Genomic DNA, 18,242 nt, shown 5'->3' with positions numbered 1-18,242 from the left:
TTAGATCCACGGAGGGGGGAGAATGGGGACCATTTTTGCAATGAGCCTACCACAGAGAGGGAGTCAGCAAGGAAAAGTCTCATTAGTTTCTTTCCAAAATGATCTCTTTTGCTACCCTGACATCTAAATGAATTTATCAAGAAGGCCTCCAAAGATGAAGCCATGCCTTCCTTTGGAAGGAATGACTTTCTTACCAAAGAAACTATTTAATGAAAAGTTGAATTTCACGGTCATAGAAACCGGATGGGAGGAGGTTAAGGCTTCTTCTAGCCCTGAGCATCACTTATTTTCATCTATATTGTCTCTTTCCTTTCAGATCAGCAAAGACCCAATTTTTGTACCAGGTGTCTGGGGCCCTTATTTCTCAGCCATGGTCCCTGGGTTCTGGCTGAATGAAGGTGGTCAGAGCGTTACTGGAAAACTGGTAAGTTGACACTTTCTCAATATGGGTCTGAATTTTTTTTTTAATTTAATTTTATTATGTTACATTAGTCGCCATACAGTACATCATTAGTTTTTGATGTAGTGTTCCACGATTCATTGTTTTCGTATAACACCCAGTGCTCCATGCAGTATGTGCCCTCCTTAATACCCATCACCAGGCTAACCCATCCCCCCACCCCCTCCCCTCTAGAACCCTCAGTTTGTTTCTCAGAGTCCATCGTCTCTCATGGTTCATCTCCCCCTCTGATTTCCGCCCCCATCTTTCCCTTCCTTCTCCTAATGTCCTCCATGCTATTCTTTATGTTCCACAAGTAAGTGAAATCATGTGATAATTGACTTTCTCTGCTTGACTTATTTCACTTAGCATAATCTCCTCCAGTCCCATCCGTGTTGATGCAAAAGTTGGGTATTCATCCTTTCTGATGGCTGAGTAATATTCCATTGTATATATGGACCACATCTTCTTTATCCATTCATCCGTTGAAAGGCATCTCGGCTCTTTCCACAGTTTGGCTATTGCGGACATTGCTGCTATGAACATTGGGGTGCATATGGCCCTTCTTTTCACTACATCTGTGTTTTTGGGGTAAATACCCAGGAGTGCAATTGCTGGGTCATACGGTAGCTCTATTTTTAATTTTCTGAGGCATCTCCACACTGTTTTCCAAATGTTTTTATAGCCTTGACCAGCCCATTTTGTCACACTACCCATATACCCAGGATCTGGAAGATTTGCAGGTTCCTAAATCAGAAAACTTAGCTTTGTCAACATATGGTGCATAGGCAGCATGCATTTGCCAAAGGAATAAATGTTGGTCCAGGCAATGATGACTAACCCGTCTTGTCACCTATCTTTCACACAAAAATCCTTTTTTTTCCCATGGCAGTGAAAGTGATATTCTCCTTTGTAAAAAGGACCATGTAAGTCACCAGCTGAAATCCTTTAGTGGTTCTCCATAGCCTTGAGGACATCATTCAGATAGTTTTCTGGGCACGTCATACCTCTCATGGTCCATCCCCTCAGTCCCACACATGTACTTGTCACTGAGGCTAGATTACCCTACCCACAGCTTCCCCATGACTTATGTTATTCTTTTTTTTTTAAATATTGATTTTTTTTTTAAAGATTTTATTTATTCGACAGAGAGAGAGATAGCAAGAGCAGGAACACAAGCAGGCGGAGTGGGAGAGGGAGAAGCAGGCTTCCTGCGGAGCAGGGAGCCCGATGCAGGACTCGATCCCAGGACCCTGGGATCATGACCTGAGCTGAAGGCAGACGCTTAACGACTGAGCCACCCAGGCGCCCCATGACTTATGTTATTCTACTCTTCTATGCCTTTGGATGTGTTTCTTTCCCTGCTCAGAGAGCTCTTTATCACTTAGATAATTTTACTTGTCCTTTAAGACACAACTCTACTTATAATATTCTATATTCTTATTGGTTTACTAATTTGCCATTTCCAGAAATCTGTGAGCTCCTTAAAGGTAAGGGCCATATCCTACTTTTTTTTGCATCCAGCTCAGTGCCTGGTTCATAGGAGGTAGTTGATAAAAATTTGATGAATTCATGGGGTTGTCTAATAGGGAAGATAGAGGACCCATAGAAGTGAGATGAGTACTGTACCAGAGGGACAAAGCACAGAGCTGGCATTAAGCTAGGTTAAAAAAACATTTTGCAGGGGAGAAAGCAGTTATGTTGAGTCTTAAAAGGTAAATAGAGACCAACCAGGCAAAGAAGGGTAGAGATACTCCTCTAGGCAGGAGAACTGGCATAGGAACAAAGATATGGGAGTGACAAATAACAAGGCATATTTGAGGTGATGGCACATAGTCCAGCATCTCAGCTGTGGCATAAACTGTTCTTAGAAGAATAACTGACAATAAAAGTTAGAAAAGGGGGTAGGGACCACATCATAAGAAGTCCCTGGAGAACATGCTAAGGAACTGATCTCTGTCTGGTAGACCAAGGGGAAGCAGTGCAAGGTTGGAAGAGTGGATGCACATGTTTAGATCTCAGTTGTACAAACTCTGGCTAGCAGCCATGAGGAAGAAGGCCTGAAGGCACACGGCTGAAGGTGGGGAGACCAGTTTTAGTCCGTTAGTCCACAGACAGAAAGCCATGGGGGCTTGAATGAGGACAAGGGCAGTGATAACTGACAACTGAGGTCAGGAGATCGGCAAGCCTTGGAAGGATTGCATGTGGAAGGCAAGAGAAGGGGAGACCTAGGCTCAGTTAGCCAATCTCACATCGTCTGTTTGTGGTCTCATTCCCATACCAGCTCTTCCAAATGTTCAACCAAATGATAACCGATCAGATCCAAGGCTGGCTCTGGATGCAAATCCCTATTGTTTCCATTTCTTAGTATGTGGCTGTTTTATACTTACTGCCTCAAGTTCTCTTTCAAAGTTGGTGGAAGCATAGGTGGCTGGCTGGCTTTGAAGCCCATGTTCTGTGCCCTTCCTTTTGTGCCAGGCTGCAGAATGCATTCAAAGAGCAAGACCTCCATCAGGCCCTGGTTTTGAGGAGCTGGTTGTCTTGTAGACAGTGCCTATAAAAGAAAGAATATCTGGTTGGTCCGCAAGAACCCAGTGCTAGAGAAGCTAAGAAGACCACACGGCTGTATGAAGGCGCCGGGGGACTCAGGCTTTGCATTCTCCTGCTGAAATGAGTGTCGGGTGTATGCACGTTTCACTTAAAAATCTATTCCCTTTCTGTGACGTATCGAAAGCCCATTACTGAAATATACCGTTTCAACCCTGCATAGTGGTATAATCACCCTTTGCAGACCCAGAACTCATAGAGGACACAATCCAGAGGCTTTTTTTTTTTTTTAAACAAGGATAAGGATCCAGTAAACCAACTCTTTGTGCAGAATGCATTGTCCACGAAGCTGCCCATCAACAGGTTTTCAGAGACTTAGTATGCAAATTGAACATCTGTGTCAGTCTGGAAATACTTTTCCCAGTATTTGGCTCAAAGTTCGCTCTGTTGCTATGGATATAAGCCATCTTTACCCAAACATTATGACATATCTTTATGGATAAGAATTGGTTATGCCTGTTTCAGGATCCTGAATTTAAATAAAAAATGTGACCTCTTTTTGGCCATTAATAAAATCTTCATAATAGTCTACTATGACTTTCGACAGGAGTCATGGGAATTGTTAGCCTTTCTCTAGTTAGTGATTTTGCACCGTCACCAACCAAGCTGCACTTGGAGCCTGACTTTGGGCTATTCTACTTATATTTCATTGTCCATACAAGTGGGGCATGATTGACCTGTGCATTATAGAGAGCAAAAATCTTAGGAAATCCAAAAGCTAGCATGATGGGGCAAAATCTGAATCAAGAACAGAAGAGACTGCCCAGTAAAGCAACAGTCCAGTCTGGAGGAGGCAAGCAAAGAGACAGAAACAACCTATAAAATAAAGAAATGAAATAAAAATAATGATGATGTCATATGATCTCACTGATATGAGGAATTCTTAATCTCAGGAAACAAACTGAGGGTTGCTGGAGTGGTGGGGGGTGGGAGGGATGGGGTGGCTGGGTGATAGACATTGGGGAGGGTATGTGCTACGGTGAGCGCTGTGAATTCTGTAAGACTGTTGAATCACAGATCTGTACTTCTGAAACAATACATTATATGTTAAAAAAAAGATAGTAAGAAGGGAAAAATGAAGGGGGGGTAATCAGAGGGGGAGACAAACCATGAGAGACTGTGGACTCTGAGAAACAAACTGAGGGTTCTAGAGGGGAGGAGGGTGGGGGGATGGGTTAGCCTGGCGATGGGTATTAAAGAGGGCATGTTCTGCATGGAGCACTGGGTGTTATGCACAAACAATGAATCATGGAACACTGCATCAAAAACTAATGATGTAATGTATAGTGATTAACATAACATAATAAAAGAAAAAAATAATGACAATAAAAATCCTACTTTATTGAGGATGTTTTTCTGTGGAAAGGATTTATATATATAATCTTATTAATCCTTGAATGATATTCATGATAATCACAGTGCCTCACATTTATTTTGAAGGCTTATTTCCCAGTCTCGATGCCAAGAGCTTGGCATATACTATCTCATTTAATTCTCTCAAAATCCCTGTGAAATAGGTACAGTGGTTATCCAAATACACAGATGAAGAATGAACACTCAGGGTAGTAAGCACAGCCCAGAGAGATTCCTGATGCACCATCAGTGGCCTTTTTATGTGGCTCCTTTGCCGTTCATCGTTCCTTTCCATTTACTTATTCTCATTTATTCTGTTTTGAAATTCTGATCTCTGGTTTTACAACACATTGTTTTCATGTAGGACTCTGTGAGAGGAAGTTGCATGTTTTATGTTCGTTGTTTCAAATACACATCTCCGATATGCTGTGTGTGTGAAACTGCTCCATCATTACCTTGTCCACAGTATATTCTAAACACCGTCACAAACATACCATCTGAAGCAGAAGAGAAGAGAGAAAGGAGAAGAAGAGGGAAGGGCAGGAGGAGAAAGAAGGGAAGGAAAAAAGAAAAAAATTACCTAAACACTAGATTTGGGGGGGGGACGCTATTTTGTCTCATTTTTACAATTAAAAAAAAAATCTTCCATCCCAAAGCAAATCATTCCAAGTGTGTGAATAGCTTGGTACTGGGGGGAAAAAAAATTCCATCTGGTTAACTTCAGGATGAAGGAAAAAAAAAAATAGAATAGGATCTTTTCTGGTTCTGGACCTCTTACAGTTTCATTTGACTAAGATTTGGATTCATTTTTCACTCGTTTCAAGCTTGTGCCACTGATACTCATTTCCTTTTAGAAGGGCACATGCCTCCAGCCCGTGGATGATTGATTTTAGTTGCATCAATCGGGCACCCAGCAGGGCTTGCCTCGTGCTTGTCAATACTCTCTCCAGAATAACTGTGCAAAAAACGTTGCTTTTCTGCCCAGACCTTTTCCATAGAACACCAGCCCATGCAGTCACTGCATCCAGATGCTGAAGCTGGTTTCCAGCTGGCCCTTGGCCATCCCTCTCTCCAAGCACTCTTGTCTGTCTTAAGTTGGAGTCATTTTCATTGGGGGAGGTGTGGAGTAAGGGAAGCTAAGTCAAATTCCTAAGCTGCCTCTCTGGTGGCTTTGGCTTTCTGGGATAATTGGGCTTGGGTGGGGGTTACCTTTGAATTGTTCTTGTTTTTGTTTTTTAAGATTTTATTTATTTATTTGACAGAGAGAGAGCACAAGCTGGGGGTAGTGGCAGAGGGAGATGGAGAAGCAGGCTCCCTGCTGAGCAGGGAGCCCGATGCAAGACTTGATCCCAGGACCCTGGGATCATGACCTGAGCCAAAGGCAGGTGCTTTAACCTACTGAGCCACCCAGGCGCCCCACCTTTGAATTGTTTGAACCCAGAATTTAAATTTATGAACTTGAGCCCCAGGGTCACCATGTAGCAAGATGCTGTGTGCTCAGAATTTTGGCATTTGTGCATTGGGAGGCGTCTCTCCTGGACCTCTATCCCCAGTGCCACTCAGCCTGAGGCTAGCCTCAGGAAGTCCATCAGTGCTCCACAAATGGGTGTGTGAAGAGCTCGGGTTGTACACATGCTGTGCATGGATGGAGATAGTGATTTCACCCCTTTACTCGTTCATTCTTTCAATCATGTGACAGAGATGACTCTGGGCCAGGGAAGAATACAGTCACGTGATTCCTGTCCTACAGTAGCTTATCATCTAATGGGAGGGTTGGATATAGGCCTGATAATTATAAGTTAGGGTAGCACATAAAGTAGATTGCATGACCCCTGAATCCTACTTAGAGTATCTGTTATGGGACAGACACTTTCAGGCCCTTTTTAAGATTTAGTATTCTGTCTGATCTGCACAGCATGTCTGTGTGGTCAGTGTTGTTATGTTAGTTTTACTAGTGAATAAACAGGTTCAGAACAATGAGGTAACTTCATCAAGATCTTAATAGTTGTAAGTGGGAAAGCCTTGATTCAAACCCAAGTTAACTACCAGAAGACCCAGATCTCTCCAGAACTGGACCTGACTTTGGTGGAGCTACATTTTTGAGTTTTTCTTATACTTGTCTCGTACAGTCCCTGGAGAAGCAATTATTGTGAATTAGTGTGACTTTCTTTTCAAGTACAATGAAGCAAATTCAGTTGGCAGGCTTTGTAAGGCCATGAGAGAAAAAAAAATGTATGTGTATAGTATTGACAGAATCTGTGTATAGACTTAGGTGTGTCCCCAGCATTTCTCATTGGCTAATTCGAATGACTTCATGGATACAAACACCAACTCTGCATAAACAAATGTTTCTGTGTTCCCTCCCACCTAGGCTTGCACTGTATTTTTTGTATACCCACCTGGGTCCCTGCACAGCTCCCTAATTACCTTCTTTTTTCTAATCCTTCCCTCTCTAACCTCTCTTGTCTTAGTTTGGCCACTCTAACAAACCACCATAGACTGGCGGTGGGGGGGCAGTCTGTACAACAGAACTTTATTTCTCACAGCTCTAGAGGCTGGAAGCCGGAGATCAAGGTAGCAGCATGGTTGGTTTCTGGTGAGGATCCTTTTCTGGGTTGCAGAGGGCTGACTTTTCCTTGTAGTTTCACATGGTGGAAGGGGAGAACTCTGGTCTCTTCAGACCCTTAGAAGGGTGTTAATCCCGTTCATGAGGGCTCCACCCTCAGACTTACTCACCTCCCAAGGGTCCCACTTCCCAACACCATTACCCTGGTGGTTAGGATTTCAACATGAATTTTGAAGGAACACAAACTTTCCACAACATCCTCTTTAAAGATTGTGGTGAAAGCCCGTAGACATGACCCTGTCACTCTTGATACCTCTCCAGTTATCTATTTAATAAAAGTTTAAACTCTTTAGAGTGATGTTTATTTACACTACGTTCATGGTACTGTTCTGAGTGAAAAATAGGCAGAGAATAAAACAGCCCTTCCTATACCTCACTCCAAAAATCTGCCCCCTTGTCAAGCTTACGTTCTAACAAGAGGAGATAGAACCTACAAAATAAATAAAATGAGAAAGCAGTAAAGTTTACTTTATGGTATAAGTCGTTAAAAATAAAAGAGGAAGTAAGTTTATGGGTTCAGGTGAGCAGTTTGCAATTTTAAATAAGGTGGTTACACTAGGCCTTTTTGATGTGACGTACAAACATAACAAGGAAGGGAAGGAAGTTAACCGTTTGGAAACCTAGGGGAAGAACATACCAGGCCAAGGGAAAAACCAGTGCAAAGGTCCTGAGGGCGAATGGCCTGCCTGCAGTATTACAGGGATAGCAAAAAGGCCACAAAGATGGAGCCGAGTGAACCAAAGTGCGAGTTGTAGGGAATCAGTTCACGAGGTAATTTGGGGCTATATTATTGGCCACTGTTAGAATTTTGGCTTTTACTCTGAGTAAAATGGAAAGCCACTGGGGAATAAGGAGCCCAGGACAGACAGGACTTAGTTTTTAAGGGATCATTCAGACTGCTGCCTGCTACATTGGGAATAAACGATGGGGTGGGGGTAGGAGTGGGGGAGATGGAAGCAGGGGCCCCAGAAAGAGGCCACTGCAGTAAACCAGCTGAGACGTGAGGGTGGTGGCAGTGGAGCTGGTAAAAAGTAGTCGTGTTTGGGGATATATTTTGAAGGTAGAGCTGATGCAGTTTCTTGATGGATTGGATGTGAAGTGTGCAAAAGAGAGAGAAGTCAAGGTTTTTGAAGGATAGCATTGCTATGAATGGAGAGACGATGGATTCAATGTCAGGGAGACAGGGGGAGGAAGGATTCCAGAATGAGTTTTCTGACTCTAGTAACTGATACATTCTCTAGGTTGATCCTCAATTATTTGTCTTCATTTGAGTAAAGACCACCATCATTTATATTTTTATTAAAGCCAGAAAATTAGGATTAATTCTTTACCCCTCCTTTCCCTTCCCTGCCCTCATCCAGTCAGAAAGTCCTATGGATTCTAACTCTAAAATGTATATGACCACTCCATCTGTTTTTTTTTAACCTTCACTCCCAACACCATCAGTCAAAGCACCGTCATCTCTGTCCCAGTCTATGTAAAGTGCATCTTTTATACACAGTATATAGTTGGGTCTTGCTTTTCTGCAGTCTTGTAATCTTTGATGTTTACTGAGAATGTTGAAACTATCCACAATTCAATGTGAAGATAAATATTGTTGGATGGGTCTTCCATTTTGCTATTTGTTTTCTGTGGCGGTTCTGTTTTTTGTTTCTCTGTCTCTCCTTTTCTTTCATCTTTTGGATTACTCAAATATCTTTCAGTTTTCAGAATTCCATTTTAATTCTCCTGTTTGCTTTTTAGGCATGATCTTTTGAATTCCTTTTTTTAAATGATTTCTTTAGGAATTACATACAATAAATGTCCTAAATTTTTCAGCCTACTTAGACTGTATGTTATATAACTTCATGTAAAATATAAAAACCATTCAACTCTATAGTTCCCTTTGCCACCCCCCAACTCTTTATGCTGTAGTCATAGTATGTGTGATGCCTACATATACTCTACGTCCAAGAATATAGTAGTTGCCATGTTCTTTGCTTTAAATAATGTAGTAGTCTGTCCAGCGTGCCATAACGAAACACCATCAACTGGGTGGCTTAAACAATAAACACTCATTTTCTTACAGTTCGGAGGCTAGAAGTCCATGATCAAAGTGCTAGAAAGTTCAGTTTCTCATGAGAGCTCTCTTCTTGGCTTGTAGGCAGCAGCCTTTTCACTGTGTCTTCACATGGCCTTTTCCAGGTGCATGTGTGTAGCCAGAGAGCTTTGGTGATCCTGGCTCTTCTTATAAGGACAGCAATTCTTTTGGAATAGGGCCCCACCCTTACGACCTCATAGAACCTTATTTCCTTCCATCATGTCCCCATTTCTAAAAACAGTCACAGGGAGGGTTGGGGCCTCACATCGGAATTGTGGTAGGATACAATTCCATCTGTAAGAGTCATACGTATTTCAAAGTGATTCTGAGAAATGGACATTGTCTTTTGTATTTACCTACATATTTACCATTTCCATTTTTTTAAATTTCTTTCTGAAAATGTAAATTTCTGTCAGGTATTTCCCCTCAGCCTGACGAACTTCCTTCAGCATTTATTCATCTCTTATAGCTATTGGCAAAAAAAGAAAAAAAAGAAAAAAGAAAAAGAAAAATTCTCTTAGTTTTTTTTTTTTAATGAATTTATTTTATCTTCTATCTTGGAAGATATTTTTGCTCAATCTAGAATTCTTGGTTGACAGGTTTTTTTGTTTGTTTTCCTTCAGTGCTTAAAGATGTTACTGTTTTGTATTCTGGCACCATTGTTTCTTATGAGAAGTCAACAATCATTTGTATTGTTTTTCCCATGTCTACAGTATATTATTTTTCTTCTACTACTTTCTTGATTGTCTCTTAATCTTTGATTTTTAGTGTGGTATGCCACACGTGGTGTTCTTTGGATTTACCCTCCTTTTCCCAGGTTTGCTAAAGTTCTTGAATTTATAAATTTCTGTCTTTCACCAAGTTTGGGAAATTGTCAGTATTTATTTATTTAACTATAAATATAATTATTTATAGTTAAATATATAATTTATATATTATAAATATTTATATTTAAATATAATTATATACATAATGTGTATTATATATAATATATAATATAAAATTATTATATTTAAGTAAATAATTATATTATAAATATAATTATTTATATTTAAATAAATAAATGCTGCATCCATATGCCACAGTAGCAATATAAATGGCAACACAAGATTAATATACCCATAAGACAAAAGAAAATACTTACAACTATGGTTCCCCCAGTTACCCAGGAAGAGGTCCTTTCCATAGACCCACCACCTTCAGCATAGGTGGTAGCCCATGACAAGAGTACATTCCCTGATGCAGTAGTAAGAAACATCAGCTTTGTAAAGCTAGGAGCAATAAGACAAATGTTTTACAAGCAGGATATGGCAGATATTCATGTATCAAATACAGTAAAGTTTGGTCCTTATGAGCCAGTACCACCCTGGCTTAGGTATTTTCCCTGTGGGATGATACCATATATTTACCCCTTAATATCATCAAAGGGTATGTCTATATTATACATGGACATCTCGGTTGGCACCCATACTAACAGCCTTACTTCAGTACCGAGGTCCCATTTTGCTCTTATTCCTCCTACTGTGACTCCAGTTGCATATATATGAGACCCTTGGCTATTGTCCCACAGGCCTGTGAGGGATTTTTTTTTTATTCTCTGTCTCTCTACTTCTCCCACATCTCTCTCTGTCTCCCTCTCTCCCCCTCCGTCCATCACCCCCTCCCTCCCTTCTTTCTTCTCTCTCACAATTAGATACTGTGTCTATTGAAAGTTCATTGACTCTTTTGTCTATGATCTTCAATTAGCTGTGAGGTCTGTCCACTAAATATTTCAGATACTATCTTTTTCAATACTAGGATTTCCATTTTTAATAGTTTCTTATCTATTGATTGATTATGAGACTATTATCCTTTATATCCTAAAGCATTATTAAACTACTGAATTCATTTTTTAAGTTTATTATTTATTTAAGTGTTTATTTTTTAAGGTGAGCGATGATATTTAAGCAGTATTTATTGACATTCAACAATGTCAAAACATACCAGTGCTCAGATCAAGCAGCAACTTTATAGAGTTCTTCTCACCTCCCCCCCTTTTCAGATAAATGATGATTTTATTTTTTTTTATTTTCAATATAATTAACGTACAGTGTTATATCAGTTTCAGGTATACAATACAGTGATTCAGCAATTCTGTACATTACTCAGCGCTCCTCACGATAAGTGTGCTCTTAATCCCCTTCACCTGTGTCACCCATCCCCCCACCCACCCACCTTCTTTCTGGTAACCATCAGTTTGTTCTCTATAGTTAAGAGTCTGTTTTTTGTTTGTCTCTTTTTTTGTTTTGTTTCTTAAATTCCGCATATGAGTAAAATCATATGGTGTTTGCCTTTTTCTGACTGACATTTCCCTGACATTATATGTATATGTTCTTTATTTTATTTTAATTTCAGTGTAGTTAACATAGTTATTAGTTTCAGGTATACAATATAGTGATTCAACAATTCATATATTACTCAGTGCTCATCAAGATAAATGTACTCTCAATCCCCTTCACCTATTTATATAAGTTCTTTATATATTTTGGATACTAATCCCTTATCAGATAATGTCTTTTGCAAATATCTTCTCCTGTTCAATAGGTTGTCTTTCAGTTTTGTTGATTGTTTCTTCTGCTGTGCAGAAACTTTTTATTTTGATGTAGTCCCAAGAGTTCATTTTTGCTTTTGTTTCCCTTGACACAGGAGACAAATCTAGAGTAAACTACTGAATTTTTGCCTTCTAATTCTAGCGTCTGTGTCATCTCAGGGTCATTGGCCATTAAATGGCTTTTCTTTTAAGTATGGATTACATTTTCCTTCTCTGTATATGGCTAGCAATTTGGGATCATATCTTGAACATTATGATTGATATATTGTAGAGACACTGGGTTATTCTTATTCCTCTGAGAAGTATTTTTTTTTTAACAGGTGGTTAATTTGGTTGAACTCAAACTCTCAAGTTTTGTCTTTCCTGTGATGATCACCTACTGAAATCTCTGTTGAGTTCTTTCAGCTTTAGCTGGGCTACTTATAATGTAACTCAGATCATCCAGAAGTTGGAGTAGCATTTGGATGAAGTCTTGAGCTGCCTTTCTATGGCTACTGACTCCCCTGTCCTTACTATGACTAGAGCAAAGGAAATGTTCAGTAAACATTAGTGAAATCTATAAAGAACCTGATCAGTCGAGACCATATTTGAATATTGGTATGCTCATTTTCCACTGACAGGCAGGGCTTTGTGAGAGCAATGACTTTTGTTTATCTTTGTATCTTCAGTTATTAGAGTGATGCCTAACACAGGGTAGCCATATATCATCTTAGTTTCCTGAATAAGTGAATTAATTAACAAACTATAAGAAGACACAAAGCTATTAACTTTGATGTTGAATGATGTTGAATGAAACTGACTAAACTAGCTCTGGATTAAATCAGCATTTTTCTACTTGTAAGAGAAGTTGTTCTATCTCAAGCTAATATTAAAGTTGTGGGAGAAAAAAAAACAGTTTACGTTTTCTTTCAGGAATGTTTGTCGTTCTTAGGAACCGTTCAGTATTGAAACCCACAGTTCTTTCCAGCAACATAAAAGAAATTGTCTAGGCTGGGCTTTCTTCTTTCATTAGATTTTTATGAGAATTTCAAGGCTGGGAAAAATGAGATAAAATGTTTTCACTTTAAGATAAGAAGATGAAGTTAAGTAAAAGAGTTGGAAGAACTGAGATGAAAAAAGTGACTTTGCAGGTAAATACAAATGGCAAAAGGGAGTTGTGATAAGCAAGAAACATTTCCTTGAGCCTAATGATTTCATTATCTGCAAAGCAAGGTGAAAGCTTTGAGACTAATACATAAAATTGGTTTTAATAGGAAAAAAAGCCCATCATGCCATAAAATAGCTTTGTCTCAGCAAAATGATCATAGAATCTAAAATTCTGGGATTCTGAATTTGTCTTTGTCATGTGTTTTTCTTGCCTATGGACTCTGTGTGCACAGTTTTGAGATCTCAGGCAATTGCAGTCCTCTGTCTAATTTTCCAAACACTTGGCTATTTGTCATGTTAATTTATTAAATGTTGTAGAGAAAGAACTAAATCTCTTAGGAAAAATAAAGAATAAATCTTAACCAAAAAAAAAAGAAAGAAAGAAAGAAAGAAATGTTCTTGTTTAAGGTCATTCCCTGAGCCAGAACTGACTCAGGTCTCAGGACTGCCTGTCTCTGTTCTCTCCGTCATTTCAAGAGTCGGAAACTCAAATGCCTAAAGGAGTCAGACAGATAGCATAAACAGATTAGGCAAACAAATTTTTTTTTTTTTTTACTTTGATAGAGAAGTTTTTCTTTCAACTCATGGCACTCTAGGGAATGATTTTATGTTCCTTTCTTTCATAGAGAGTTGAGTGTAGAGAAATAGATCTCTCCTACAAGTAAAACATTCGTGCAGTCATGATGAGAAATTGGTGAAATCTGGTGTCTGTTGTTGGGGCTGGAGGGGTGGGGAGCAGTGGTGTCTTCTACATACTGAAGGGTGCAGTCCTGTCTGAAGGGATTAGTCATCACTCGGCTCCAGCTGACTCTTGCCATGGGGGAATATGGGTGGCCCAGTGTCCTGCATATGCTGGTTCTTTGGGAGAAACCAAAATCTGGATTTTAAGTGGAATCTCCCAATTTAAAAATATTGGCTGATTTTTTTAAACATTATATAACCCAAATAAAATACATCTGTGGGCCAGATGTCCCCTCATACTACCCGTTTATGATCTCTGTGTTATACTGTGTTGTGTTTCTGTTTCTCCCATGTTGCAAATGCAGATGCCACCTTTATAAGGAAGGACCTAAAAATCCAACCCTAGATGTATATCATAAGGCGGCTTTTCCCTCTTGATTTAGAAAGCCATCCTGAAGAAGATCTGACTCAATCCAGCTCAAGCTTCCTACCTATCCATATCGTTTGTACACTTTTCTACTTGCTCTCAGAGCTGAAATCTGAGAAGATGGAGGAAATAAGAAAGTAATCATAAAGTTAGAGGAGCTCTGTCTATATATTTCTAAGGCAGCCAGTTGGCAAATACCGTCATTGTGGTTAAACTGTTACTTCACTGAGAAACAAATAACCACTAATAGGACACTGTGTTCTATACCATGCTAAATGCATTCGAGAATAGAACATAAATAGAGAGATCAACCCTAACATCAGGCATTCCAGGCTTTTGAAATGAGTGCTCGATTATTTGAAAAACTGACTTGGTCTTTGCTAACCAGAGTGGGCCTTTACTACCAGATGTTGCTGGGGGGAAGAAAAAGGCACAGCTGTCCATTTGAGATTCTGTTCTCCCAACCATTTTTGCTCTTTTGGTGGCATGCCCTTCTTTTTAATAATAGATGTTATGAACTGAGAGCCACCTATATACCAGGCACCCCTGCAATGCGAATTTTATTATCACCATTTTACAGTTGTAGGAGATGAGTCTGAGAGGTCAAGTAATTTTTCCTTGGTACCACAGAAGATGAGTGTAGACCATGAATTTGAACCTGAGTCTGTCCGTTTCCAAAGCCTGTGTTCTTTTCACTAAGCCACTGTTGTAAAATGTAGATTTTATTATTATTCCCATATAATGAGGCCAACAGATTAGGGGATGATGGCCACTGAAAGGATAGTTTGTTGCTCAGCGTTCTCAAGAGGAGGGGGCACGCCATACCATCATGCGGGGCCACATGGGAAGCCCCAGCGTTGTCCCTAGCTCTCTGATACCCAGCCCTGGGGTGCTTAGAGCAGGGTAGCAGTAGTCCATAGAGGAGGTGGGGGTAGGTAGGCTCTGGAGTAGTTAGCTTGCACATGAAAGGCATGCTCATAGATGAATTGAGTCCTTTGCTATCTCTAGGAGTTGCCAGCCCTGCCAGGCGCAGTCTCTCCAGGGGCAATAAGACCACAGACTCAAAGCGTCAGAGGTACCAGAAATAACAAGATGTGATTCATTTGGCCACATTGCCTTGTCTTAGATCCCAAACATCTTTCTCGACTGATTTTCTAATGTTCTCTAGTTAGCCACTAAATTTGTTTTCTTCCAAATATATCTCATTTATTCATTCAAGGTGCCAGGCTCTAATGTAGACACTGGGGATTGGGAACTAATGGGGCTCTTGATTTAAAAGAGCTCAGAGTATAGGGTAAAGATGGACATATAAGCTAATGATTATTAAAAAAAAAAAAAAAAAAAAAAAAAAAACCTGCTAAGTGCTACAGTGGAGCAAGAACAGGAAATATTTTTGCCTCGTGTTCTCACCCTCAGCCTCTGAGCCCTGGCTACATTTCCTGCCCTCCTCTGTGCCTAGCTCTCTCTCTGTCCTGCATACCCCACCAGGCTCATTTTTCTTAACTTCTCATCATCCTGCTCCCCAGATCAAAATAATTTCATGGCCTCTAATCCAATAAAACTATAAACACTTACCTGGCTTTCATGACCCGCTGTCTGCCCCCACCCTCCTCATTCATCCACTCTCTTCACTACTCCATTTATTCTCTAATTTAACAGTTAGATATGACTGAAGTGTGCCCCACACAAATAGACACAAATGACAAGTGTGTGATCGTGTCCAAGAAGTACCTGGTCCTGTGTGAGCATGTGGTGTGCCTCCATTATGCTTGATGCATCCCACAACCATCCCAGAAATATTTACTGCCCAGCTCTGATATGCCAGGCACGGGGCTTGGCCCATCTCCCTACTGTCTGCACCCATATATGTCTTTCCATCTCAGCCTCCTCTCCGGCATGCCTTGGCTCTCGCTTCCTGCTCCTCCAAGCTACCTGTTCTCAGCCTCTCAACTGAAACCTCACCTCCCCCAAATTATTGACCTCTTACTTTATGTAACTATGTATTATATGTCTTGTATTTCTTACTTTCCACTGTATTCCCGGAGCCTAGACACAGTGAATGCATTAGGCATTTAGTAAATACAGAAAACTACGTTCATGCACACACTGCACAGGCTAGGTTCTGTGCTTCCCACTGGATGCTCATGTAAATGTCCCTGCTCTGAACTCTGAAAGTGTTTCCCGTAGAGATCAGCATCAAATTGAGGAATGCCTTTAATTATCCACTACTGATGCAAACTCTTTAAGGTCCAAACCTGCCTCATCACAGTCACCTAAAACTGAATCTGTAGGAAGTTAATATTTCAAACCTGCATAGCTTTTTCTCATCGAAATGACCAGTGGCTTTGGTATCATTTTGAACATTTCTGCATAACTGTACCAATGGAATTCAGCAGCATATACCTGCACGTTATGGCACAGTAGTTAAGAACCAAGGACTTTAGGCACAGAGAGACCTCAGCTGGAAACCTAGATCTGTCACTTACCCCTGTGACCGACCTTGGACAAGTTGCTTACTCTCTTTTGAGAAAACTCAGTTTTCTCATCTCTATAGTAGAGAAGAGTACCCTTTTCCTAGGAATCGCGTAAGGAATAAATGGGATCATGTATGTAAAATGCTTAGCTCAGTGTTGATATATGGTAAATGAGTCAGGAAATTTTAGGTGATAGTATTTATACTATTGTTGTCATTATGGCCGACACCTTCTACAGCCCAGCAATCCTGTTTTAAAGGGAGGCTGGGGGGAGGGCTAAGGAGACCATTGAGGCTCAGAGTAGTGTAGTGATTTACACAGTCACACAGCTAGTTAGTATCAGAGCCAGAATCCAGACCTGACCTCTGTGGCTCCAGAAAAAATTCTCTTCCCCTTTACACAGCCCCGGCTGTCAGGAAACACGCTTAGAGAGACTATTTCCAGGAGGCCCAAATAACCAATTGGTTCGTAGTCTGAATGAAAAATGGCTTTGGAGTCCTAGAGACTCATGTGAACATTGGGAAGACAACCAGATTAGGTTCAGGAACACAAGCAGTGTGTTGGGGGTATTTTAGCAAGCAGGGGAGCATCATGGGGAAACATTTCCCTTCCTGATACTATTATGTATTATTTTGTTTAGAGCTACCAAGTAGATTAAGAAATAAAATCCTAGACACGGGATTTCAAATGAGAAGAAGGTAGTTATCCACAGAGCTTAGACATTTCTGTCCTAGGAGAGTGATGTCCCAGTTTCTCCTGTGATAACTTGTCAATCAGGAGAGGTCCTCTGAACAGTTCTAGGGCAACTTTTTGTTGTTGTTGGTTTTTGAACTGGTAATCCCTCTTCCTCACCTCTTTCACTCTGCTTCTCCATTAGTAAGGCAGGGTGAGTAATTCAAGGTCTGACATTGCCCTGGGGTAACAGCCTGGATCAGGAGGCTGAAAAGGTGTGATCCAGAGCTTGGTGCTTTAAACACCCAGGCCCTTCACCACATACCTGGAGTTACTCCTTCTCACTCCTATCCTCACGCCTCCATTTTGGACCTGTTGCTACCAGTTTAGCCTTGAGAGTTTCATTTCCTGCACCTTTTTCTTTAGACTGCTCTGTTTTGTGGATCAAGAGACCAGCACTAGGTGAAGCAAAGCTAAATTTCTGAAAGAGCTCAGACACTCTAGTGGAGTTAGCACGTTAACATTCTTAGATCCTCCATGGACAGAGTTGAAAGAAACCGACATTTTAATATATCTTTTTCTGGCTTAAACATAAATCAGAAAAACTGTAAGACTGACCCATCTCTCTTGTTTTTCAGATAGACCACATGGTGCAGGGCCATGCTGCCTTCCCTGAACTACAAGCCAAGGCCACAGCCAGGTACCTGCTGCCCCCCCGTCCCCCTACAGCCTCCCCTGCAATCCTCCATGACGGCATTCACCTTAGGCAGCTGGGTGATTTTCAGTTCCTTTGGGTGATGAGAATGCCCGGCAGTGTTGGGTTATAAGACAGTCATCCAGATGATCCAGGATGTACATATATTAATTTTCAAACAGAGAACTCAAAGAAACTAGAGGTCCCAAAGAATATGCCAGGAACCATGGATGAGAGACTCCGATGTAGTGGAAGGAATGTGGATTTTGTAGTCAACACTTTTTGGGCTCAAATCCAGCTTTGCTCATTACGAGGGGTGTGACCTTGGGCAAGTTATCCAACCTCTTTACACCCATTTCTTCATCCTCTACAACAGAGGATAATAAGTGATATGAAGTGATTTCTAGGATATAGTGTTAAGAACGTAAAGGAGTATTTACAGTTATGCTTCCT

The 18,242-nt window shown here is 40.6% G+C and overlaps 1 protein-coding gene and 1 long non-coding RNA gene across 21 annotated transcripts in view; one reads left to right on the top strand and one right to left on the bottom strand.

Annotated features, from left to right (window-relative positions):
• Positions 1 to 9,237, bottom strand: part of LOC141373438 (uncharacterized) — a 41,960-nt gene extending 32,723 nt beyond the window's left edge. For all 3 annotated transcript variants that reach the window (XR_012379460.1, XR_012379461.1, XR_012379462.1), the window contains exons 1-2: positions 9,092 to 9,237; positions 2,830 to 2,993 (exon numbers count right to left, since the gene is read on the bottom strand). This is a non-coding gene — a long non-coding RNA (uncharacterized lncRNA). The remainder of the gene's footprint in view (positions 1 to 2,829; positions 2,994 to 9,091) is intronic.
• The window catches only part of FGGY (FGGY carbohydrate kinase domain containing), a 400,333-nt gene that overhangs the window by 269,517 nt on the left and 112,574 nt on the right, over positions 1 to 18,242 (top strand). For all 18 annotated transcript variants that reach the window (XR_003208181.2, XM_025871735.2, XM_073896657.1 and 15 more), the window contains 2 exons: positions 317 to 424; positions 17,734 to 17,795. Coding sequence is in view for 17 of the 18 variants with exons in the window: in XM_025871735.2 (XP_025727520.2) it covers positions 317 to 424; positions 17,734 to 17,795 (170 nt within the window). In the remaining variant the exon portion in view is untranslated. The remainder of the gene's footprint in view (positions 1 to 316; positions 425 to 17,733; positions 17,796 to 18,242) is intronic.

The sequence above is a fragment of the Callorhinus ursinus genome, unplaced genomic scaffold, assembly GCF_003265705.2.
Source record: "Callorhinus ursinus isolate GAN/ISIS: 27379988/994484 unplaced genomic scaffold, GSC_fseal_2.0 scaffold9, whole genome shotgun sequence".
In the NCBI taxonomy this organism is placed as follows: Eukaryota; Metazoa; Chordata; class Mammalia; order Carnivora; family Otariidae; genus Callorhinus; species Callorhinus ursinus.
This window is presented reverse-complemented; position numbering and strand designations above follow the sequence as displayed.